This window comes from Sphaerodactylus townsendi, linkage group LG09, assembly GCF_021028975.2.
Source record: "Sphaerodactylus townsendi isolate TG3544 linkage group LG09, MPM_Stown_v2.3, whole genome shotgun sequence".
Taxonomy (NCBI): domain Eukaryota; kingdom Metazoa; phylum Chordata; class Lepidosauria; order Squamata; family Sphaerodactylidae; genus Sphaerodactylus; species Sphaerodactylus townsendi.
In genome coordinates, this window is record NC_059433.1 from 45,710,621 (window position 1) to 45,737,180 (window position 26,560).

Below are 26,560 nucleotides of genomic sequence, written 5' to 3' on the forward strand. Positions count from 1 at the left end.
AAACTGGTTGAGGAACAGGAAACAAAGGGTGGGTATAAATGGGAATTTCTCACAATGGAGAGATGTCGGGAGTGGTGTCCCCCAAGGATCCGTTTTGGGACCAGTGCTCTTTAACTTATTCAAAAATGACCTGGAAGTAGGAGTGAGTAGCGTGGTGGCCAAGTTTGCAGATGATACCAAATTATGTAGGGTGGTGAGAACCACAAAGGATTGCGAAGAGCTCCAAGCGGACCTTGATAAATTAGGTGAGTGGGCTAAGAAATGGCAAATGCAGTTCAATGTAGCAAAATGCAAAGTGATGCACTTAGGGGCAAAAAATCCAAACTTCACATACACGCTACAAGGGTCAGTGCTATCAGTCACAGTCCAGGAAAGGGATTTGAACGTCTTAGTTGATAGTTCCATGGGAATGTCAACTCAATGCATGGCAGCTGTGAAAAAGGCAAACTCTATGCTGGGGATCATTAGGAAAGGAGTTGATAATAAAACTGCAAGGATTTGCTCAAGTGCTCCCCACTTATATATAAAACAGTGGTCGCGACCGCGACTTGGAGAGTACTGTGTTCAGTTCTGGTCGCATACATCTCCAAAAAAAAAGGATATCGAAAGAGATAGAAAAAAGTGCAGAAAGGGCAACAAGGATGATTGAAGGATTGGAGCACCTTCCTTATGAGGAGAAGGCTGCAGCCGTCTGTGGGACTCTTTTAGTTTGGAGAGGAGACGTCTGAGGGGATATGGATTGAAGTCTATAAAATTATGCATGGGGTAGAAAATGTTGACAGAGAGAAATTTTTCTCTCTTTCTCACAATACTAGAACCAGGGGGCATTCATTGAAAATGCTGGGGGGAAGAATTAGGACTAATAAAAGGAAACACTTCTTCACACAACGTGTGATTGATGTTTGGAATATGCTGCCACAGGAGGTGGTGATGGCCACTAACCTGGATAGCTTTAAAAAGGGCTTGGACAGATTTATGGAGAAGTCGATCTATGGCTACCAATCTTGATCCTCCTTGATCTGAGATTGCAAATGCCTCAACAGACCAGGTAATCGGGAGCAACAGCCACAGAAGGCCATTGCGTTCACATCCTACATGTGAGCTCCCAAAGGCACCTGGTGGGCCACTGCGAGTAGCAGAGTGCTGGACTAGATGGACTCTGATCTGATCCAGCAGGCTAGTTCTTATGTTCTTATGACAGGAGAAAAATCCTACAGTATGCCTGTGAGAAAGAATGAAGAAACCAGCCCACTTTTCTTCATGCAAGTTCCCTGGGATGAAAGGAAAAATAGGTTGTTCTTCATCACCCAAGCATGTAGAAATGGAGTAGCCACATCTCATTTCTTCTATATGGGGGATGGCTTTTCCTTCACAAATCAAGTAAGTGAATATAGAATCTCACTACTGTATCTTCTACCCCACAAAAAATCCTCTTCGAAAAACACCACCACTTCTTGGAGAAAAAAAGCGTAGTTGCTGGTCTTTTTATATTTTGTAGCTGGCAGCAGCAAAGCTCCTGTGCATTGTGACTCTTTTCATACACAGATAACTTGGAAGGGAGTACTAATTTTTTCCACCTTCAGACAGTTCCCCAGCGTACGAGATGTGAAGCCACCTCCCTCCGCTCCCCCCCCCAACCCCACCCACCTCAATTCCCGATGAAACTGTGATGGTCTCATTTCCCAACAAACAAGGGTTTTGCAGAAAGGGCTCACTTGTTGACTTGCAAGAGTAACAATTCAACTAACCAAAAGTTTATACACACACAGCGTACAAAAAGGTGCAGCAGTAGTATTAGACTGTGCGCTTAGCTTCTTGGACTACACGATCCTTTGACCTTGTCCAGCAAAATCCATCTCACATGGTGAATGCTTCCAATGATAATATCAGTGTATCTGGATCACACAAAATCATCACTTCGCTATAAGAATCAGATTAGTATTTCAATCAACTTTTAATATTCAACCATAACAAAGGAAATGCTTAAATGCATTTAGTATTAGTTCATCAATTAAAGGTTATCAAATAGCTTATTTCATCTACATATGTACAGGTCAAGAAAGGCCACAATAGTTCTTCAACCTATGCTCCCTCTGAAAGTGGAGGGTTTCAGATTAAAGTATCAAAATGAAGTCCACTAATGAAGATCCATACCCAGTGTGCTGTCGCTGAAGCCACAGAAGTTATGCTTTTATCATTCACAAAGGCTGAACTGGTTCTTTCTGAATAACAGCAAAGCTCAAAATAACTATTGAAACGTAAATAATGTCTGGCTGTAGAATGCCTTTATTGTTGTACAAGCCCTTCTTGAACATCTGATGCTTTCACTGTCAGACACATTATTGGTCACCAGGAGGAACATTCACTGCCTTGGTCTACTGCTGCATTGTGAACTTCAAAATATACTTTAAGGCAACCACAGCTTTTGCACTAGTTGACAGTCCACTATGAACAATTCTGCTGCATGTCAACATGACTAAACTAGGTAATACATCAAATATTTATAAAAATATCTTTAAAAAATTATCCTAACATCTGTAATCTTTACACTTTTAATAAAATACAAAGTACAACCTTTTGGCTGTTACTTGTCCTGAGTTCACTGCTAATGAAATTGTCCCATTTCATCAAAAATCTGCAGCCAGACAACAAATTGATAGAAGTTTCTCATTCGTGTTTGCTGTAAAGCTTTACACTTCAAGCAGGTTGCTGTCCACTGAGAAAATTGTACACCAGGAATTGGCTAGTACCACAGTACTGTGTTGCAAAGAGTTTCCCATCAGGGGTAGGATCAGAAAAAGCAATTTCTTCCTTACTCAAATATGAACCGTATATAAAGTTGCTCCTGTTTAAAGATAAAAAAATTCATGATGTTGCAAGGAAAATTAAAATAAAAAGTAATAATGATTTCAAATTCTCATTAAGAAGCTGCTATTACTATCTATACAAATGTAGGTCCAAGTGGGTGGTGTGTCTGTGTGTGTGTGCGTGCGTGCGTGTGTGTTTTGAGGGTGTTCCGGGGCGGGGCGGGATGGAGACGGAGGACTCACCAGTGCACCAGGCCCTTTCCCCCCTTGCTCTGCAAATACTTCTTCAGTAAAGTTTAGATAATATCTCTAAAATAGCAATGTTAGTCTGTAGTTTCTCTTTGCCTGCTCATCACCTGAGACTCTGCCACCAACAGGCAGGGAAAATACAACTTCCAAACCATAAATTTCTGCTAACCATGTTAAAAACAAAAGTCTTTTAATAGTTATAGCAGCAATTACATATTTTTGCAGCTTATTTTCTCTGTTCAGTTTGGAAAAGCCAAACACCTTGAATACTCTAAAATATTCTGTAATGCTCTAAAATAAATGGTAAGTTTAAGAGAACACACTTGTCTCGGATGAAGCACAGTTCATGCTAACACCACAAATATTCTTACCTAAGGCATTCTAACATTCGAGAAGCTATTTTCTTCCTTCGCATCAGACTGAATACCCAGATACGACTAATACCACACAAAGCAGGCTCAGGAGATGTTGAGCAGCACCAAGCTTTCTGCCTTTCAAAGATGACTTTGTCATTTTCAGAACCAACTTCTGGAATTTTCTCTTCTATAACTCTATAACCCTGGGGGAAAAGCCAAGTTTTAGCACATTGTGTTCTTATGGAGTCATTTAAAACTGCTTGCGCAGGATCGCTTCACCAGCTATAATGAAATAATCCTGTCAAGTTTTCCTTAAGGCTATTTTACATCAAGAATACTGCACTTTCCCCATCACATCTTTATTACCTTGTTTAGCAGAGGCAGAAAATGGAAGCTTTCATGTCTCTAGCTGAAGCGGAACTGTACAATATGCTACCAAATACTTGGATAAAATGGTCTTTTCAACGTAGTCTTCTAAAACCACATCCTCTACTAGCGATTTTTTTTATCCAGAATATGCTTGTCCCAGATACAGCTGGTGGTGTCCTGAAGTTTATTTAGGCTCCACTTCAGGTTTTTCCAGATCAAAGGAACACTGTCCCCTGAAATCTGGTTACTCAATAGCAAGCTAGGGTGCTTGATGTAAATCAGTCCATTCACTGCTGGTTCCCTAGAAGGCTGCTGCAAGCAGAAAGCTAGAACCTGTAGTTTTATCAACTTCACTAAGCATGAAAGGAATGAAACTGATCACAGTGCCTGCTGCACAAAGGCTTCCAGCTTGCGGAGTCGAGCAATGGTCTGGAACATTTCTAGCCAACAGAATTAGAATCTCCTGTTGGAGTGCATTTACCAGTTGTCCCAGTTCTACTCTTTATAGTAGGAACTGAAAAGCTTCGGAGTACCACAGCAACTTCTTAGTATATATAGAGGGGCAAAAAAGGTCATGACTGCAGTTATGGACACCATCCTACTTACCCACTGGATATGCTCTGCAATTAAACAACCAGCTACTTTTTTATCATTTGAAATAAATAAGAGCGTCTTTGCTCTGGAACACGTAAGAGGAGCTTGTTGAAATCCAAGATCATTGTCTACCATCTCTCTGATTTCATCAACCTACCAAGGAAACAAAACAAAAAAGAATCATACCCAAGACAGAAAAATAGTGCTATAATTCAAAAAGTACTATAGGATTTCTATAAAAAATAGAGTCCTGTAGTTTCAGTAGCCACACACAGATCATGACTGAATTGAACAGGTATTTCACTTTATGAGTAAGCTATAAAGCAATCTGTAAAACTGGTATGGAAACAAAAGAAATCACTGTTGCACTATCTCTAAAATTTCGTTATAGGTGTTGTTGTTTTTTAATTGCTGAAAGAAGTGAGGACTCTTAGAACTACCAGCATTCAAATTTCTAATCTTTATTACATTAACTCAAAGCTGATCCACCATGAGTGTGATCTCTAAAGGCTGAGGACTGGCACAGCAAAAGAGGTCCTTTTTTATCTGCCTCTTAACCAAGCTGGAGGCAACCTGGTTTATCTACAGAAGGGTCTCAATACTTCCCATTCTCTGAAGACCTGACCAAATGCGAGTATGTTGCAAGATACTCACTGCAGGAGGAGGGTGGGTACAGGCAATTAAACAAACCTCAGCTTTCATTCAAGCACACATTTTTTCCCTGCAGGGGCAAGAACACCCTTAGTATGGAGAATTCAACTGTCAAGATGGTTACCTCTGCAGCCCATCTTGAATTATCTACTCCTATTCAGCGGCAGAATTATTTTTGTTGGTTGTGACATTTCTAGAACAACTTGACGGTGCATACATATTTTGTTGGTAGTTTTTCAGGCTGCAGTCCATGTGGGTGAAAATGAAAATCTGTTAAAATTCATAAATGTTGACAGGTGTTCATATAGTCATCCTTTCATATGCGAACATAATTTTTATCTGGTCCACATAAAAATGCAAAGAAAACTGTGCACCATGAAGATGACGTTTCCCCTAACAGATCTTCCTGACTCCAGTTTACCTACTTTGACCACGCGAAAGGTTTCAAATATTTAAGATGAAGTGTACACCGGGGTGTGTGTGTGTGTGTGTGTATGTAATTATCCCAGGCAGCACACCGGCATTTAAAACAACCTACCAACTGAGCGTTTCTACATGAAATTAGATACATCTTTTTTTTCTGGAATGCATAAAATAGATTGTTTTAGAAGTTTTAAGTACCTTTCTTAGAGCATATTTTGGATCATCAGGAAGTACCATGATCATCTTGCCATCAGGATACTCAGCCAACATCCTTTCTTTTTTCCAGCCCTATAAAAGCACAATAAACACTTCACTAAACACATACTGCGTTACCTATTGCTCACAATTGTGTCTGTTTATTTTTTTAAAAAACTATAAATTAATCTATGTCAGTTTGGCAGGCAAAAATCTGGATGAGCTGTTTAATTTATTCATATCAGCAGACAAAAAAGCAACTAGATGCAAGGAGACGACATTTTATGGACATTTTAAATATTTCAACATTGTTCAGTTTTGTTTTGAATGTTTTAGATACAGGTTAGATTACAACTAGCCACCCAGTTTGTTAAATGAGCCAGTTCCCCAAGTAGCAACACCAAGGGTTCACAGGCATTAAGGCGTGACCTCTTGTAAATAGTCAGAAGTTTCCAACAGTTGTTTCTTTAACATAGTTACCTCCGCAAAGATGAAGTACATACATCTTGAAGAACTGGCATGCAAAAGACCTCCAGGAGGTTTTCAGCGAATTGACCAACATGCAATTGTTCAAAATATAAAGAATATATTTGGTCACTGGTTATAACTACCATAGTCGCAACAATGAGACTATAAAGTAATATAGTAACTACCTTCTAAGAACCTAATGGGGAAAGTTGCTATGTGGTGTGTATCTGAAGTTAAACATACTCAAAAAAAGAGGTAATTAATTCTTCTTCAGATCCACACTGGTGATTAATGAGCAGTACCTGCATGGAAAAACAAAACAAAAAGCCACTTAAGTCTATTAAGATGGGACTTATCTGGAAGTTAGAATTTATGCTGGTCAGAAAGAACACTGAAAGTAGTGTTTATAGAAAGAACAAATGCTTCACTACAATTATCTATACTTTGAGCATAAAGTTAGAGACTGGAAGGCAGAGAACTCAGTATTCTGTCCCTAGATGTCTCTATGATTTAAAAAAATTAAACTCATAATTCATAAGCTGCACTGCATACTGCTTCAATACTCATTTTCAGGAGATCACACTAAAGAGAAGCTACCATGCAATCAGATAAAGATATTTAAAGTGTCTGCAATAACATAACAAGGTTACATTTCACCAGTACACTTGGATTTCTATCTCATCAAATCAGTTTTAGAAGTCAGAAGTATTTTTTTTAGTTTTCCAAAATAAGCTAGCCCACATTCTTGCTTAAGTTCTATGCTGTGGCGTTCAGTATTATTACTAGTAGACAGAAGAATGCCCGAGACAGAAAAATTTAAGGCCGCTAACTTATGTGCACATTTGGAATTAAGTCCACTGAAATCAACATGATTTACGTCCAGCATGCACAGGACTGGATAGTAACAATCTGAATCAAGGATTTAAGAACTCTTAGATTCAAATTAGCATTTGCAGCATGATGGGATGAGCAAAATCGTATCATCTGAAGACTAACTATGCTTCAATAAATCCATCCTCAGTTTGGTTGCTTGTTATTTTCACAACCTTCTTCTAAGTGGAAATAATACTGATCAAGTAAAACGCCCTGGATTCTGTTTGTGATAGGAAGTCTTCAGTTATATAAAAAAGAGCCTTCAATTATACCCAAGTAGGATTTTTTTGCAAAATAAAAACGGCATATAAGCTAAATTCTTTTTGCTTACTAGAGGAATACAACCCATTAATCTTTGTGACATCACAACAAATGTGTATGATTGGCTCCCACGTAACCATAAAAGGATCAAACCATACCCACTTCCCAAAAGCTGTTCCTGAGGGTCAGGGAAACAGAGAGATGGCATAGAGGGGGGCACTGGAGTCCCACATTCTGAGATCTAACCTAAAGCCATTCATTTTCTACATGTATGTAGAATTTCTTTGCTGCCTACACTTGAGTTTCAGACACCTTTTTTTCTATGAATTCTAATCCTTTATCTTCAAGTTGGAAATTTTTTGACCTGCAGAAATGTCATTCATAATGAAAGACTCCATGAGTTAGCAGACATATTCACAAGGTGGAAAGTCCCTGATGCAAACGCTACCGAATGCAAGATTTTAGACACGCTCTAGTCAAAAGCCCCCATCATCTGCACAAGGCTGGCGTTCTGGAGTTGAAGCTTGAGAACTTTCACCGTGGCTCAGCCTGAACATGCGCAGCCCCACTGTGGGATCGCACAGAAGGCTGATGGTGAGCTTTCAACCTCTTCTCATTTTCTGGCCCCATTTATCTCAGTCACCAATTCTAAAAATACTCTGTATGTAAATAAGAGGACAGATCAATCAAGGAATCTCATAGGGCAGTGGTGGCAAACCTATGGCACTCCAGATGTTCACAGACTACAACTCCCATCTGCCCCTGCCAATTGGCCATGCTGGCAGGGGCTGATGGGAGTTGTAGTCCATGAACATCTGGAGTGCCATAGGTTTGCCACCATTGTCATAGGGGATTAATACTCAGATTGCCAAATTTTTAAAAAAGTTACAATATGTAAAAGAGTTCCTTTAAAAAAAATCATATTCATACTTTTCAGAAATACCTCATGAAATTCTACATTAGTTTTGAACTGAAGATGGAATTTCTGTGTGGTACACAAATGAAGTGACTTAATGGGCTCAGTTTGGTTCTCCTGGAGGTCTTACCGATGCCAATGCAGAACAAGGAAGGTAACGTGTGATAAAGAAAACTGACGTCACTTATTCCTCTTTCAGTTAGAAGGACAGATAAGCTTTGCATAGCATGAAAAATTACCAGCTATTCAAAGTTTGATTTTCTCAATTAACAATTTTTATGCAACTGTCATTAAAAGTTATACAACATGCTGAAGGCATGCCCTATTTTATTTCTGAATTTACATTTTAAATGTAGACCGTGATCCAATATATTACAAAATAATTCAAAGCACTATAGAGAACAGTCTGTTGGACACTCACCATAAAGGGTTCTTCTCTGCTGAAGACAGGAAGACATCTTGCAGGTGAGTGGGTGATTCCCAGCCCTTCCAACAGGAGGCAGGAAGAATTTGTTTCAACTTCCTGTTTCCTGGCAAGAGTAATGACTTCCAACCCCATACCTGTTCTTAACTAATGTTTAACAACAATAAAATAAATAATACTCAACAGGAATAGGAAAGAACCAGAAAAATTGAAAACACACAGATTTAAGCTGTTAATTAATAGAAAGAAGTTAAAGATATGTATATATGTATGGAACAACAGAAGATGACCAGGGCAGACCAAGATGTCCTCCTGTCTTCCGAGGAGAAGGACCCTTCATGGTGAGTATCCAATGGACCATTCTCCACTGTGTCAGGAGAACATCTTGCATGTGGAACCTCCACATGCAAGTGTCCCAGAAAAACACTGGGTGGGTCACCATCTATAGTTCCAACATTTCCTGTAGGATCTTTCTGTGAAAGTTGCATCTGCTGATGAGTAAGAATGTAACTTATAATGTTTCAAGAAGGTTGATATAGTGTAGCGGCCTTGCAGATTTCTTCCACTGATGCATGATTTTACAGAGAAGTATTCATCACAGACCTTGCAACTGAATGTGCTGTGATGCCTGATGGTACCTGTAATTTCTGATTCCTCCAGAGGCCATAGTTACTGGCCAGGAGAGTCTTCCAATCTGAGAGGCTGGTGTCTGTGACTATCTGGATCGTCTCTCTCAGACAGAAAATTTTCTCTTGTTGAAGGTGTTTGGGTACAGCCCATCACTGAAGAACAAGGATGGATTTGTCCTGGTGGTTCATAATATCTGCCTAGAAGGGCAGGCAAAGTCACGATAGAAGCCTGAGATTCAGGCACGCCCATTGGATAGCTACATGCCCAGTTGTAGCAGAGATGAACATTTGCTCTTAATAACTGTCAATGCAAGCTTCACTATGGTGTTGATCTTGCTGTCTGGGAGAATTAGAGCAGATTGTGTCTATAATAAGACCTAGATGCTCGAATTGCGAACTCTTGGGTAGATTAATGAGGAAGCCATGCTCTTGGAAACAGAGGATGGTCTGCTGTGTGTTGATCACAGCCTGTTGTCTGGATTCCCATCTCAGAAACATATTGTCTAAGTAAGGATGAATGTGAATCCTTTTCTCTCGCAGAGACATGATGGGGGGAAGTAACATCTTGGAGAATATTGGTGGTGCATAGACCAAAGGAAAGCACCTTGAATTAGAAGTGTTGTTTCTCCACCATGAACCTAAAAAATCTGCAATGTTCTGACAGGATGGGGACATGGAGGTATGCTTCCTGAAAATCTAAGGAGGTAAGGAAGTCTTCTAGTTGAACAGCATCCATGATAGTCCTCAGGGATTCCATATAGAATTTCCTCAGCTTGAACTTGTTCAGAAGGTCCAGAATGGCCCTCCAGCCCCCAATTCTTTTTGGCACAGTGAAGCACACCGAGTAAATACCTTGGAATCTTTCTGAATCGGGAGCAGGTTCCATTGCTCTGATATCAAGGCTCTGTAGAGCTTTCTTGTTCTCAGGATCTTTTCTGGATTTTGGGGAGTGGGAGATGGAAGGAAGCAATTGGAAACTTTGAGAACTCCAGGGAGTATCCCTTGGACACAATTTCTAGTGTTCACTGATCCTTCTGTTCCTGTTCCCAGAAAAGGTGTGAGCCTGTCCCCTACAGGAATCATTAAATAGTCAGGCCTCAGAGTTATTGGCGTTGTTGGTGTTGTCTCTGCTGCTCTTGTCATTCGTGTAGTGGAATCCCTTATTGTTGCCATAGCAACGAAAGGCTTCCAATGTTGGATGGGTTTCAATGTTGCCTTTTGAGTCCACTGAATACCTTGGAATTGCTCTGTGAGTACAAAAGGGAAAAAAGATGAGATATGTCTTGTCTGTGGCTTACTGAGGAACTTGGGCAACGATTTCTTCTTGCCTTGTGATTCCATGAGCACCTTGTCTAATGCTGCACCGAACAGTATGTTGCCCTGGAAAAGATACGCTGCTACAATTGCTTAGGAATGAAGGTGAACCTGCCAGGGTCTAAACCAGAGATTACTTCTGGCCACTGGGGAACAGGCCGTAGCTGTAGCAAAAAACACCAGGGTGTCCAGGATAGAATCAGCTGCAAAAGAACTAGCCTAAAGAATATGATTAGTGCCCTCAATAATCTGTTTGTGGAACTCAGGTATTAGCTGTAATAAATTTCTTGCCCAGACAATGGCTGCCCTAGAGACCATGGAGGCAGTAGCTGAGGCTCCAATTGCCTTGGTCGTGGCATTGTGTGCCCCCTTGAGTGTAAACTCCGATCTTTTATCCAGAGAGTCCTTAAGGAACCCTTTGCTGTCCTCTGAAGCTAATCTCCCCAACTGAAGTACTGCCACTGGGGCATCTACCAAAGGGGTTTGGAGTAGCTTGTAACTGAATTCAGGCACAGCATACATCTTTTTTACAAAGTGGGGGGAGGAGAAATGCTTGTTTGCTGAGGGCTTAGCCCACTGTATCTTCAGTTGGTTCTTATATATAAGAAAGGAGGAAAAACTGTTCAGAGATTTCCTGTATTGGAAAAAAGTCCTCATTGTCTGCTAAACTGCCTCTAACTTGAGGTTGAGAGGTAGAAGAATCATCTCTTGGGGCAGATTCCTGTAAGTGTAGGGCTGCCAGCTTTTTAACAAGGAGGCCTTGCAGGTCCTCTTGCTTAAAGAATCTAAGGGCTTGCTCAGGAAGCTCCATAGGGGTGGTTTCTTCATCTGAAATAAACTCCCTTTTTTCCTTCTCCACCACTTTGCTACGATGATCAGAGTCAAGATCAGAATGCAAAACCTCTCTCCCTCACTTCTCACTCCCAGAAGGGGAATTATGTGGAACAGAAATGTCTACCCTTCTGGCATCTTGCCTAATGTGCAAGTCACTCCTATGTCAGGAGATTTCTCTATCAGTTTCCCTCTGAGGGGCAAGGTGAGGGTGGGGGGAAGGACCTGGTGAAGAGCAGGCACTAAAAAGCGAAGATGTACTCCTTCTGGGGCAAAGGGCCGCCATTTCCTCCTGCAGGGTTTCCCTAACATAATCTCTGAGATCTGCCCCCCGTTCCCCCTGTCGCTTACTCACGTTGGCCCTTTTCAGCATCCAATTCCGACTCCTAGCAAGTGAAATAAGGACTTTAAGCCCATGGCCGTGACGTCGGCTCCCCTACCGGATGATTCAAACTGGCGCCCATTGTCTCCATGGACAAAATGGCAAGTGCTTCTCCTTCTCCAGGAGATATTCTGTGCCTCTTCTTGCCAACAGCCCCGTGCCGTTTTCAGCTACGGAGCTGCATCTTCCCGGCCCGTGGCTTGACCAACGTCGCGGTTCCCGGGTAAATCTCTCTGCCAGTTGAAGAAGTCAATGGGAGAGCGAGCACGACTGCCTCAGGGGAACCAGTTCCCGCGTTTGTCCTTATCGTGCTAGAATTAGGCGAAAAGATCAAGAACTTCTCTAAAATTGCACCCAAAGATTAAAGATCAAAGAATCAGATAAAATAAATAGAAGAGAGATCAGATCAGCAAATAGGCAGGAAGAAAAATAAGTGCAGGTGGTAAAAAGAGGTAGCAAAGCTCTAGCTCTAACACTGCTCTCCTTATCTGAACCAGGAAAAGAACGGATGAGGATGACTCCCACCAGGAAACAGGAAGGGCTGGGAATCACCCACCCACCTGCAAGATGTCCTCCTGCCCCAGTGGAGAAACCACTGTCCAGCTTTATGTCAACTGTTGAGTTAATACTGTTAACAGAGCTTTAAGGAAAAGTATCAAAACAGGTAACAAATCATGCATTCATAACTGATTAGCTTCCAAAAACATTTTTAAACCGATCTAGATCTTGTTTTGTTTTTCAAATACTTGTTAAATGATGAAATACAACCATCATCCAGAAGAATTCTAACGATTTAGATATTTGGCAACCCCACATATTTTGTTTTATATTTTGTTTTATAAAAGAAATGAAGAATTCTTACCACATACTTTACAGCACTGATAAACTGATTGTGAAAGAGAAGATGATGCGTTTCATCCTCAGGATTTGAAGCAGTGTAAAGCATTCCACAAATATTGCAGGAAATGGCTCCAAACCTTTTTTGCCCTGCATCCTATGTAAACAAAACATATTGCTTATGCCAGAACAAAGATTTCTCTGAATAAAGAGACCATAACAATATGAACATTTGCAAATGTCATGCTGCTATGTAGGGATTTTTTTAAAAATATCACGGCTAAGAATTTCAAGTGCTCTGAGCAAAAATGTCAGGATTAAGTATATACTCTAGCTCCGTAACTACAGTAGCAACTCAGGAAGCTTTGGATTTCTTACAGCAGATAAGAGACATAACATAATACGCACATCTGTTAAGAAAGCAAGTTCGTATAATAACCCTTCACTTCACAATACTAGAACCAGGGGGCATACATTGAAAATGCCGGGGGGAAGAATTAGGACTAATAAAGGAAACATTTCTTCATGCAACGTGTGATTGGTGTTTGGAATATGCTGCCACAGGAGGTGGTGATAACCTGGATAGCTTTAAAAGGGGCTTGGACAGATTTATGGAGGAGAAGTCAATCTATGGCTACCAATCTTGATCCTCCTTGATCTAAGATTGCAAATGCCTTAGCAGACCAGGTGCTCAGCAGCAGCAGAAGGCCATTGCTTTCACATCCTGCATGTGAGCTCCCAAAGGCACCTGGTGGGCCACTGCATGTAGCAGAGTCCTGGACTAGATGGACTCTGGTCTGATCCAGCAGGCTTTTTCTTATGTTCTACTTCTTGAACTCCTTGGCTACCGTGTTGAGAAATAAGACATTGTGGTGGGGAGATTTATTTGAATTTTTCCCTTTAGTTGACTCTACAGCAGCTCCTGTTGCCAAACACTCTTTTACACCTACTGAAATTTAAGACATTTGTGACTGAGACCCACTGTGGCAAGAAGATCAAGAAATTCAGAGTGTGTACACACTTGAGAAGACTAATGCACATGGTTTATTATATACAGAAGCTTAGTCTTCCTTCTAGTTATGGTGTATTTATATTATTAAAGGGTAATGCCCTAAACAAATAGTTAAAAGAGATTATATTAAGAGAAGACACGGAAGATGCATAATAATGCAGAGACTCAGTACTGTAATGACTTCTCTTTACCATACAAATAGTCACTGTGAACAGAAAATACTTCCCTTGATACAGCAACTTATTTAAAGAAATCAGTCATTCTTGGGGTAAAAATTCATCTTCAGTGATGGACTCTAACCTGCCATCATTTGCAATACAGTCACCCTTTAGGCTTCTTCATTTCCAAAGATGTTTTATGAACACAGTGGGATAAAGGCACATTTAAAAGACATTTCGCTTAAAATAATAGGTTGAGTGACATTTAAAATTTAGAGCTCACGTGCACTTACTATGATTAGCTGCTTATCACCATCTTTTGCTGCTTCTCTTAGTTTCTGAATATGTTCTTCTGATGAAAGAAAGCCATCACATTTTGACACTGATGTCTTTGCCAAGCATGCCCTTGAAATATAAAAATAATTTATGCGATTAATATTTCAATAGTATAACTGTTCTTCACAAACATAAACTGCAATATAAAACATAGAATCATAGAGTTGGAAGGGACCATCTAGTCCAACTTCCATGCAAAGGGACTGTGGCCTTTACTACTGGCTATAGTGAACAGCATTTCCTGCTGTATTTATTATCTAATTATGAAATTCCTGCATTGTTTAACAAATGTTTTGTTTCAGTTTTCTGAAATCCTAATCGTATTATATTGCTTATTGGAATCATGCTGATTTCATTGATTTACAGCATGTTAGCCACCTTGAGTGTCAGTGAGAAAGATGGAATATAAATAATGCCAACTAATGAAATCAAAGTAACTGATACAATTTTAATGTACAAATAATTATGTCTAAAATTCTTTAATTACATTACAAATCAAGCATGACTTGCAAGAGCAAATACTGCATTCATTTGAAAGTCTACAATTGCATCTGTAGTCAATAAAAACTGCCTCCAGGAAAACCAGATCAGGTCTCCTGCCACTGCTGCTGTCTAGCAACCTTGAACACCTTACCAGCTCTTTAAAGTTGGGTGGGAAAACCTAAACTACATTTTAGGAGGGTGCATGATAGTCTTTACCTGTTCTACTGCTCAGCAGGCTTTTCCTGGATAAGTGCTCTTATTTAAAATTTGGGAAGGGGGTGGGGGCTGAAGATCACAAAGCAGATGTTTCTCAATTTATCAAGTGTATTCTAAAAGCAAAATGGGCACACACCTCCTTCCTGGAAACCAAGAAATGAACCATGCTACCTGCCACCTTCCAATGCTTCCCTCCATTTGAAATTATTCAGAAGCAAGGCAGACCATGGACCTGTTGCCTGATTGCCTTAGGGGAAAGCTGTAGTAGCCCCACATTATTCAGCATACAGAGTTCTGATCAGACATTTAGACATGCAGGGAATTTCTGCTTGGAGCAAGAGAATTGAGACACTTCTCAATGCAACGGAGCGCCATGCTAAATGTATGTGACTGATGAATATAAATCATCAGTCAAATCTTCACTCCAGATAAGGAGGGAACGAATGCGAGATTGCCCACGGTGATAGGAGAATGGATTTCCTCCTGTACAAGGCATAAAAATGGAGTTTTTTGTGACTTGCCTAGCAGTTGAGATCCTACAGCTGACCTACTAAGATTGGCTCAGACAAACAAAATTTATGCACTTGCATCCTTCAGCCCCTCATGTTAGCAAATGATTGATGACAGTAGGAATTTTGTCTGCAGAAGGAGAATTTATTACCTTGGTGAGTGTTTAACCTTTTGCTTCATATTAAACTTTACAAGAATGGAATGCAAAGCTGACAGACTGAAAGAACGAGACCACATGTCAAAGTTAAAGTACTATAGTACAGTAACAGAAATATCTTATTGTGGATATATTTTCTGGTGGTTTTTTTTCATTTAGAGACTAATGAGATAGGAGTATTTTTGCAATGAAACTGTGGACTGAAAACCAAGACTATTTACCTGTGGGTTTTTAAAATTCTTTCTTTTTTTTGCCTTTCTTATCCTGGTATGCAGTTTACTAAGCAACATGACCTTGCATGTATAAAGATCTGGAAATCCTGCTTGACTTTTTTTTAACCAGAATCTGGGAGTTTAGAAATACTACAGTTTGTTTGGTGGACAAAGAGAGACATCTACTGGCTCAACTGAAAGTTACAGTTTTGGGCAATTTCTCCAATTTTTTCTAAGCAATGGAAAATATTAAAATTTGCAGCCAAATCCTGAGTGGGAGGCCCAAAAGCAGTTGCAATGGTGGCCGGGCCCCACAGCAGCAGATTTCCCTCCCTAGGGCACTTACCCCCTTGCAGGAGCAAATCTACCACGGATGGCAGTCATTGCCTCTTGGCATGCCATGATAAAGCACAGAGAAATGGGTCAACATCCCCGTCAGCACAGCAGGGGTGTTCCAGAGGTGTGGCTGAGGGTAGAGTTGATGTTAGTCAGCTTCCATACCGGCATTTGCCTCCTGAGACACCCCTGCCTGGGGCATGGACTTATGCCACCCTTTTGGGTGGTTTAAGCCCATTGAGCCTAATAGCTTTTCAGCAACAGGGATTTTTTGTTGTTGTTATTTGTCTCCCACACCACTTAAAGGCCCTCTTAGAGGTGCAGGACAGTGCCGCCCTTGGCCGTCCCAAGGCTCTGGACTTGGCTGTTAAGATTGTAATCTCAAATTTATAACAAATAATTCAAATGTATCACGATGTTCACTAGAAAGGCTTCACAAGAGGACATTTTTATGAAGTTTTGAGAACAAATGACAAAAAATTGGAATAATTTGAAAAAAAAGCACAGGAAAGAAGAGGTTTTAACAGAGATTTGATGAAATTGACAAAAAAGAAAGAAAAATTACAAGGAGATCTAGCAACTCAAGCTAAGACTTCAGATGTCTCCATTAAGCAGAATCCTGGTGATACTAACATATTAATGAGCAAGTAGAGCAAGAATACTACATGCAGAAAAATGGAAAACTCCAGCTATTCCTACAATAGAAGACTGGTGGGTGAAGGTATCACAATTAGCAGAAATGGCTAACTTCATTGCTAAAAGAAGGGGATTTGAACACATTTTTGGGTTATTGGAAACCTATGATAGAATATATACATAAAAAAGAAATAATGAACTTATGACTTTGAGAAAAGTATGATGTTTAGCAACTTAAACAATAAAGTTTTTAGGGATATAATCTTGATTTTGTTAATAGAGACCAAAAGGAATGGAGGATGGAGACCAAAAGGATGGAGAAAAAACTGGAAGTTTATATGATAAATGTACTTATTTATATTTGCAATCTTCATAGCTTGCTTGTTTTTAAATTGTTTTTAAATATAAAGAAAAATTTTCTACAGAAAAAGGAACTCAGCCATGCAACATATTCTCTCAAACTTTCAAAAGCCAAAAAATCTTTCAGTGGGTCCACTTTATTTCCTGTTAGAAACTCTATGAATGGAAAATGGGCTCTTTCAAACTAGAGGATTCTTTCTCTTTAGGACAAGAAAGAGAAAGCTACAACCAAGTGCTTAAAATAGGGATAGCATGAATGCAACGTAAAAAACAGATGTTGTGAAAACTGGGCTTTACAACAAACTACACAAATAATGGAAGTGGCCACATAAAGTTTCCTCTCCAACCTCTAGGCGGATGGAGCACAACAATATTGCCTAAGCATAAAAAGCAAACACTGCACAAAGGAATGGAACTAGCAAGCCAGGTGTTTCCCCACTCAGTCCCTTCATGACATGTCCTGACCTAGACAATACGGACATCAGGCAAGACTTAGACAAATTTAGCTTCATCCACTAATTCAGCAAGGGTGATAGTCAGAAATGTAGAATTTATGTCTCTGCTGCTGCTGCTTTTTTATTTAAATATTTTATTCTTAAATTTTTATTTTTAGATGTAATACTGTATGCCCTGACCTGGATGGCTCAGGCTAGCCTAATCTTGGAAGCTCAGTCCTTGTTAGTATTTGGAAGGGGGCCCACCAGGGAAGGCCAGGGCCGCTATGCAGAGGCAGGCAACGGCGAATCACCCGAAACATCCCTCGCCTTGGAAACCCCACAGGGTCAGCTGTGACTTGACAGCACTTTCCATCACCACATAATAGTGTACACATGACCTCTCTCTCTCTCAGCGTCTTCACAGGAATGGCAGTACAACCAATATAGGAAAACCTCTACTCTTGGCAAAAATCTACACCTTCAAGACACACATGGGGAGACTAGATAGTTTCAAACTGAAAATTCACAGCCAGCAAATAATTCATTTCAGCTTCTAAAACTAAAAGAGAGAATTTGACGGGAGCAGATGCTGTTTTCGCCTGAACTGCTTAATTGCCTCCCTCTATTTAAGACTTTCTAAAACAAAGAGTTTAAATTAAAACATTAAAGAAGGCTTTGAGCTCCACTGACTGAGATGAGAAAGAGATACAGATATTGTAAATAGAGTAATGTAAAGAACTAAAAGAGCAACCAAAGCATCACAGAATACTATACCTGCTCTCAGGTGCCTCAGAGGTTTTATTTGTGAACAGAGTCCGAATCAACTGTTTAGGAGCTGGAACTACAAAATCAATCAATAAGTTATATTATTATTGTTGTTGTTGTTGTTGTCTTGACACTCTTAAACTGTGCACATAAAATAAATGGCAGACTCTGTAAATTGGATAACAAATACCAGAATTGTGTTTACTTGAAGTAACTTTTAAATACCTGTAACAAACTCAACTTCCATGGTTGGATCCTGCTAACTTTTCAGCTGGCAAGAAAGGTAAAGAGAGGTAGGAGGGTGCCTTTTTGAGACCTGAAAAGACTTTGGTGAGGGATGTGGGACCTACTAATCAGCTCTTACTGCACTGTTTTCTACTGTTTTAATTCTATTTTCTGAACTGCTTAATGTATCATGTCTAATTTTTTTTGCACTGTTTCTAATATTTGTTATCTTGGTCCTACTGCATTGATGACTGGATCTCTGATGCTTTTTGATTACATCATTTTATACCATGTAATCCATCATGAGTCTCAGTGATAAAGGTGACTATAAATAAATAAAACTTTGATGAGGGAAAATGGATTTGTTTTAGGAACTGATTATATTCTAATGTTTGTATTATGAACTTTTTAATTTTTATCTTGTTTTTTAACCCTTATTGTTAACTGTGCCATGCTTTGGCAGTAGGTTAAAATTAAAAATTGCATTTTTAAAATGTGTAAGAAAGAAACTAAATAAATAATAAATTTAACTAAAATAATCTAATAATCAAGGACAGAAACTTCTACACGAATCAAGGTTCACTGTGTCTGAATGATCCTCAAAAACATTTTAGCTTCAACTAAAAAGTTAAATGTTTGTCTGCAGAATTTTCAACCAAGAATCCTGAAAACGTTAGTCACCAATCCTTTCCTCAGTTCATAAACAAACATGGGATTATATATTATATAGACTTATGCATTTCCTTAAGCAGGCTTAATCAAGTTAATTTAGAACTTTATAAATAAAAATAGAATATTTATTTTTGTACCACAGATGGCAGCTATGTGTGTTACACAGAAGGAAAGGAAATAAATAGGAGATCTCTAAACTCTGGCACTTCCAATATCTCATGTAATCAAAACTCCGCTGAAGCCTTGTTGATTAAATAACAGTCAGTCACTAGAGAATACTGGGCAAGAAAGACCGACTGTTTATATGGTTCGTACACACAAAATATTAATTTAAGGAATACTTATGAAACAGAAGTACTTTCAGCAAATATTTAGAAACTGCAACATGGAACACAAATGGTTCCTGCGACTTTAATGTGTCTGAAATTCTTATTTGGAAGACTGTAGCAGCTCCAGACAATAAAACTCCACAACTGAAAATAGCTACAAATGTCAAAATGCAAAATGGGGCAAGGCTTAAAGAGCTTGGTGTATTTTCTAGAGACCCATGCAACCTATAGCTCATCGTGCACATGCAGAATAATGCACTTTCAAACTGCTTTCAGTGCTCTTTGAAGCTGTGTGGAATGGCAAAATCCACTTGCAAACAGTTGTGAATGTGGTTTGAAAACGCATTATTTTGCATGTGCAGAAGGGGCCTATGGCTCACACAAATAGATATAACTAGTCATATAGAGCATGTTATTCATGGAGCGTAATAAACCCCGTTTATCTGCTTGAGATTGCAACACATGTGTGGGTGTGCATATACACACAGAGGGTTATCCAACTATGCCTGTGTTTCGTGATTTGCCTTGATAAATCATGTGCTGTTGAACTAGATAATGTCCTGGATAATGACAACATAAAATACACTAGAAGTCTTTGAAGGTTTCAGAAAAAAGAATTCATGATTGACTGATGCAGTCAATATTTAAATTTACCCAAAAAGGTATATTGAATTAAATGTAAGAATATATCTTCAAAATATAAGAGCATCTCAGCAATGAATTAAAGTATTTAGAAGCTGTTCAGTGTTTTCACTTGAATGTTTCCCCACCAAAAATCTTATCAGGCATCTGTCAGGGATAGATTGAGAAAAATTATCTTGTTTAGGGGAAAGGTTTGATTTGATTTCCACTTGTAGTTGCAGCTACAAAGTATAAATGAATTTGCAATATAAAACAATATATTGAGTATTTACCTGTAAGTTCTCTGCATGAAGGAAATGTGTTTGTGTGTGTATGCTTGTCTGCAAACTATTTCCTTATTGTATCATTGAGATAGTGAGACATTTCAAAAAGTAGTTGATTTGCAGACAGCTGATGTTTAGTATACCAAGTGTTTAAATCTGGTGATTCAATGTAAATGATCCTCTAAACTAGCGTGATGTAATGATTACTGTGTCAGACTACAATCTGATAGACCTAGTTTTGAACTTCCGCTCTGACATGAAAGCTTTGTGGGAGACCTTGGGTCAGTGACACTCAACCTAACCTACCTCACAGGGTTACTGTGTGAATGAAGTAGAGAAGGGAAGAATGTTCTATGTTGCTTTCATTCACCTCAGGGGAAAAAAGTGGGTATGAATGAAATAAACAATTGTCACATTTTCTGTATCATGTGATGGGAAGGTTATTGATTTATAAACATAATTCAGCCAGCATGACCTTCCCACAGAAGTTATAATCTGAAAATATATGAACTTGCACAGTGACATGTACCTTGAGGTTTGTTTTCTACAGTATCTTTTTTTGCTTGTTTCGCTGGTGGTGGTACCAATTCACTGTTGTTGGTGATTTTCACTGGTGTACTTTCTGGACTTGTATCCAAGTGTAAATTAAAGTTCTAAAAAGTGTTAAAATATAATTGTAGTTAAATTGCTATATTATATGACAATCAATAAAATATTGCCAGATAGAATACAATGCTATGAAAACAGCAGCTAAGGTTAACTACTCAAACTTAATCTGTATGATTTCTCACTCTGAGCTGTACACACAGATTGTTTCCATAAGACTGAACTGAAAACAGCTGAAAGAATCAAACAGTAATGCATATTTCAGAAAACGTTCCATAATAGATTAACTGCATTATGGTGCAGCCCTGTAAACTGTTCACACTTACATTAGGTTGTGGTAGATTGTAGACCAAGAGTGTTTAGTCTTACTGAACCAGTGAATACTTTCAGAATTTTTGAAAGAAAAATAAAGGAGTACCATCACAAAATGGTTGTTGGGGGAGGGGTAATTACAAAAAGCTAAGCATCTCCATACAATGGGGCAGTTGTTTCTGAATGGGTGCTCCTTGCAGGCATAACAGTGATACCTCCTGAACTCTTCTACTCTACTCTGGGGAAGTGATTCTTTGGGAAGAAGCAAGTGGGTCCCAGAAAACCCACTAGTGGTTGCTACCACTAGGAATCACCGGCAAGAAATCTCTGGGGAATTTCTGCTGACTTGTACATCAACTGTGAATTAAGGGAGGTGCTTGCCAGCTTTCAGGGAAGCGCATTGAAGAAGGTGCTTGCTAGCTGCAAACCTTGTAGACATTTTTAAAAGTGAAATTCATCAGAATAGTTTTAATACAATCACTTGGTCATTACAGAATAATTACAACCATTTAGTAAAAATAGTAAAGGTAGCTCCCTGTGCAAGCACTATGGGAAGATGTCACATCCCAACATGTACTAGGTAAACTATGGGGGGGGGGGGGCAGGGTTTCCCACTGCCTTCCCCAGTCATCTACACTTTACCCTTGCACTTATTTTGCCAACTTCCGAAGGATGGAAGGCTGAGTCAACTTTGAGCCAGCTACCTAAACCATCTGGGCTCAAACTCAGGTCATGAGTAGAGCTTTGACAGCAGTAGTAATACAGTAATACAGCTTTGACAGCAGTAGTAATACAGAGTACTTCATTTTAAACAGATGATACCACAGTAGCTGCTCAAAGTGTCTAATGACTGTTACTATTAAGGCTTATCTCATACAGAATGTAACAAAGATATTCCATCACCATACAGAAATACCAAAATTTGTTACCTCATCTGGTGTTGGCTCTGGCTCTTGCTTAGTCTTCAATGCACCATTTTTGGTTGCCCGAATAGTGAGGTGTTCAGGACACGGCATTGTTTCTTCAGCTTGAAGTCTACCAGAACAAACTGTGTTCTTCTGCTCATATGAGTCACCTCCCTGGTGGGATTGTGTCAGTTTCCTCTGGACTCCTGGTAGGTGCATTTCGAGAGCTGTTTCTTGCCCGCCCTCGGGAAGATTACATTTTAACAAATCAAGCTTTGGAGTACAAGGGGAATTTGGGATACTTTGGCTTACATGATTAGACTTCGTCAATTTTATTTTGGTCCACTTAGAGTTCTTGCTTGCAGCACTATGTCTGCCATTCACAACGCATTTCACAGACATTCCTTTTTTGCTTGGGAAAAAACGTTTGCATTGCAAGTTCTGATTGGTTTCCTCTTCAGGAAGAATTCCAGTCTGTGCCAGTTCCATGACTGTATCTTTTTCTTCTTCTTTTCCACACTCAGTGTTAGAATCTCTTTTGACTTCCACTGTGTCTGACTCAATCTCACCTGCAATTTCTTCACACAGCTCTAGAATACTAATCTTTCTAGACTTCATCACAACTTCTGATTGATGAGAAGACTTAGGACTAAGAGGTGCCGACAACATTCTCTTTGCTTTTACACTGATTTTTCCATTTTTGTGCATTGACTCTTTTTCCTTACTTATTATACTGCTACTTGATTTCACAGAGCAGGATATTGCATTGACAGGTTCATTCACAGGTTCTTGAAGATTGCTGTCAAGACTACTTTTTGATTCACCAAATTTGTCTTGAGAAGTAATCAAGTTAGCAAGTTTAGGATCCACAACCTTATGTTTTTCTTTCAAAGAATTCACTTTCTCTAAATTTAATTTTTCTTTCCTTTTACTTTTACACTCATTATTTTTCACAGTTTTTTGTTCCATGTTCTGTTTTACAGACTTCTGCTTTTTGTTTTTAATATGAGAAAGCTGTTTTTTCATTTGAGAGTTCTGTTTCTCTGCAGAGGAATTTCCTTCCTTAATTTTTCTGCTCCGTAAGGACATCTCAGGCATATCAGATAACTGCTGCAACCTCAATGATCTTCTAGTTAGAGGTTCATCGTCTGCAATAGACGGCTGTAACTTAGGAAGGTCCTGTACTGCCTGCAGTGATCGTTCTTCTGTTTTTTTGGAATTCAGTAACTTTCCTTGTTTAATTTTGACAGAATTTTTGTTACAATTACTAATTGTTGACCTTGTAGTTCTCTGAAGTCCATGGTCAGATTCACAAGGTTTTTTGTCATGTCTAGTTTTAGCCCATGTTCGTACAGTGCTCTGTGAATCTAAGTTTTTTGTGTAAGTATTTTTCTGTACCTCTACTGTAGCACTGTCACTTTTCAGAAATGTACCAGTTTTAGTGGTTCTATCATTCCTGGAATTTTCCTTCACCAATTTTGTTTGGGAATTCAGACTCTTACGAGAAACTGCAGTATGTAAGGCTGAACGCTTATTACAACGAAGTTCAGCAGAACATTTTTTCATACCTGCAGACGACTTTAATTTTTGCCTCTTACTTTTTATGGAGGTCTTACTTGTGATGGCAATGTGTTTCCCCTTCCCTCCAGAACATGTTTTGGAAGAAGTCTTTCTGGAGCCCAAACAGCTAGCATGATTTGTTTTGGAAGATTTTACAGACGTTTTTGTAGATCTAGCTAAAGGCTTCAATGGTATTCTTTTTACACGTACTGTTTTGCAGGGTTTTTTTGTTAATTCATCTGAAGCCTGTTTGGAGCATTTCTGTGTTTGTTTGGAGCATACAGACTGAACAGATGACCTTTTAATTATTTTATTTGTAGCTGACCGGTTTGTTTTGGTAGAGATTTTGTTTACTGCTTTCTTCAATGTTTCCTTTTTATTTGATACATGTTTGGCACCAAGCAATTTTCTTTCTTTGTTAGTTGAGACCACTTTACTATTCTTATCCAGTTTCCTCTGTTTAGCAGGAGGTTCTACTAGCACAGATTTTCTTTTCTGTGCTGCCATTTCTGAAAACACAAACATTAAGTAATTTCTTCAGTCACGAGTTATCAGATTACCAAAATCTAAAGTTTAACAGAATGACTTGGCTTACTTACAGATACTGTGTTATACGTGAAAGTCTCAACAGAAGAAAAATATTCTGTGTCAAATACATTCCTTATCAATTTCCATCCAAAGAGAGTAGTTCATATTTCCTACAAGCAACACACACACAAAAGAACACAAGCAAACTAAAATGCTGCAAACTGTTTTGTTTTCCAGAAGTCCCCATATATTTACTTAATTGCATATATAATGCCTCCTGCCACTTCAAAGATAGCTACTAAATTAACCTCCACTTACTGCATCCTACATATTATTACAAGCAATTGAATCTACTTCCAAGGAAACGCACTGAGGTTTGCACCAGACTTCAATTTCTATGAAAAGCAGAGAACCTTCACAAATGTCATAATACTAAGCAAAATTATTATATAAATGCAAAGTTTGGTGGTGGGTCAGAATTCCATACTCCAATAAGCTAAGATTTTGTTTTTGTGTTATTTCAAGCTGCAAAGAGGGGCTTGTCTAATAAAATTTCACAAGCCAGAGGAAAGAAGTAGCATTTCCACTTTTAGGGAGCAGCATTTCCTTGCTACAGAACCAGTGAATAGAGTTTTAACCATCTAAGGCTGCCCAACGACTCTCATGATTAAGTAGAGATGTGGTGCTATCCCAAACTTGTAGCCTCAAAGAGGCTTACAAACTCCTTCCCTTCTTCCCCCTGCCACAGACACCTTGTGAGATAGGTGGGGCTGAGAGCCCTGAGAGAACTGTGACTAGCCCAAGGTCACCCAGCAGACTTCACATGGAGGAGTGGGGAAACAAATCATATGGAGGAATGGGGAATCAAACACGGTTCTTCAGATTAAAATCCACCACTTTTAACCACCACACCACACTGGCTTTCCTAGTGTGTTTAAGAGCTTCTTCGTACATCCATGTTTTTAGACCTATACTTAAGATTTTTTTAAGTGAGCTTCAAAAATACATGCAGTGTATAGCAAAAAGCTAGAATTGTTCAAAAGCACATACTTGTTAATGTAGTGTGTGAATGTGAAACCACTCTAGTGCGCAGCTCCACATTTTACAACACGTCCAATGGTGGCAAATACATCAGAGTGTTCTTGAAAGCACAGGCTGCACAACATATCTTAATACACTTGGGAACCTTGCCTAGGTGGGACATACAAACATTTTTGAACCGTTGCACATGAACCCAAGTGCTTTGGCCCAATCACTTGTATCTGGGGGATGAAAAATGGGTGTCACCTAGAATGTGCACTCTACATTTAATATCAGTGTTCTTACACAGCAACTATGGGTGGGGCTTTCCTGCAAGACGGGCAACAACTGCTACAAAGGGGGGCTGCTCTATTAAGAGTAGGCCGTCAAACATTGAGCTACCTTATAGTACGTACACCTATTTCAGCCGCCACAAAATAAAACCGGGACTTTAGGAAAGAAGGGCAGCGAGGCAGGGAGAAGGAAGCGGGGCATATTTTTGGACGGGATAACCGGAACAAGTTATCGACCCAACCCCATTTCCTTGCCCGCATCCAACAAAGCCGATTTCCCTAACCTCGAACCGAGCACCCGACTCCTCCGACTCCCAGAGGCCAGGCTACGCAGGGAGGAAAAGAAGAGAAAAAGGCCAAGCCGCGGTGTTTGTTGCACTTTTGGTGTCGTTCCCGCCCCCCTTCCGCAGGAGGAAGGGAAACGACAGAAGGGGCATTTACCTCTCTCGAGGAAGGCGGCTCCGGGGACTGACCCGCTCACAGCAGGGCGAGCACGTGCAAAACCCCTTTAGGCGCGCGGGGCCCTCGCAGTCGCCGCCGAGTCACCCACGTAGCTTCTGCATGTCGCCCAGCCGGCACAGAGTTGCAGACTGCAGCCGAGAAGGAAGCGACTGAAACGCCGCTTCACATCCGGGTGCATCAACCGGGTCAAAGAGTTGCAGCCAAAAACAGTTCCCTGCATGCACTTTTGGTTTGCCGTTCCATATGCGGGGGTAAAAAAATGGATGGAAATTAAGAAGAATCGATGTAGGAACGAGAGCAAAACGGGCCGTGGTGGTTGCAGGGGGAGGGGGGGAACCTTATGAGGTTTTTTTTTTCGTTATTGTTTTCTTCCCGGCAAGCTTTCTATGGTTTTAAAAACATGACAGGCAGAAGTTCAACAAATGGAGGGGGTGCATTTTTATTTACAGATCTTCTGCAGCAGTAGTTATAGGTCCTCTTCAGTTGCAGTGTTTTAAAACATCCCGAAAGAGCGGGAGCCAAACTAGGTGGGGAGGAAAATTTGGA

At 39.7% G+C, this 26,560-nt stretch overlaps 1 protein-coding gene across 5 annotated transcripts; it reads right to left on the minus strand.

Annotated features, from left to right (window-relative positions):
* Positions 1-1,935: 1,935 nt before the first annotated feature.
* On the minus strand, positions 1,936-26,172 carry ESCO1 (establishment of sister chromatid cohesion N-acetyltransferase 1). Of its 5 annotated transcripts, XM_048507944.1 has the most exons (11): positions 25,994-26,171; positions 24,311-24,409; positions 22,176-24,220; positions 20,858-20,981; positions 18,207-18,273; positions 14,043-14,154; positions 12,605-12,736; positions 5,648-5,737; positions 4,388-4,528; positions 3,428-3,615; positions 1,936-2,845 (listed from the first exon to the last, which is right to left on the minus strand). In XM_048507944.1, exons 3-11 carry the CDS (start codon positions 24,216-24,218, stop codon positions 2,698-2,700), a joined length of 3,045 nt encoding a protein of 1,014 aa, XP_048363901.1. In that variant the 5' UTR covers positions 24,219-24,220; positions 24,311-24,409; positions 25,994-26,171; the 3' UTR covers positions 1,936-2,697. The 5 variants fall into 5 exon arrangements, with proteins under 5 accessions (XP_048363901.1, XP_048363902.1, XP_048363906.1 ...); XM_048507945.1 differs by lacking the exon at positions 24,311-24,409; XM_048507946.1 differs by lacking the exons at positions 1,936-2,845; positions 3,428-3,615; positions 4,388-4,528 and adding an exon at positions 6,298-6,414 and having other exon boundaries at positions 5,650-5,737; positions 25,994-26,172.
* Between the last annotated feature and the right edge of the window lie 388 nt (positions 26,173-26,560).

Bases quoted from the DNA above. Each gene is read 5' to 3' on its own strand.
- ESCO1 (XM_048507945.1), bottom strand. From the start codon at position 24,218: ATGGCAGCACAGAAAAGAAAATCTGTGCTAGTAGAACCTCCTGCTAAA. The intron at 14,155-18,206 runs GTATAGTATTCT...TTATATTTCAAG, and splicing joins TCTGAGGCACCTGAGAGCAG to GGCATGCTTGGCAAAGACAT. The intron at 2,846-3,427 runs GTAAGAATATTT...ATCTTTAAACAG, and splicing joins CGAATGTTAGAATGCCTTAG to GAGCAACTTTATATACGGTT.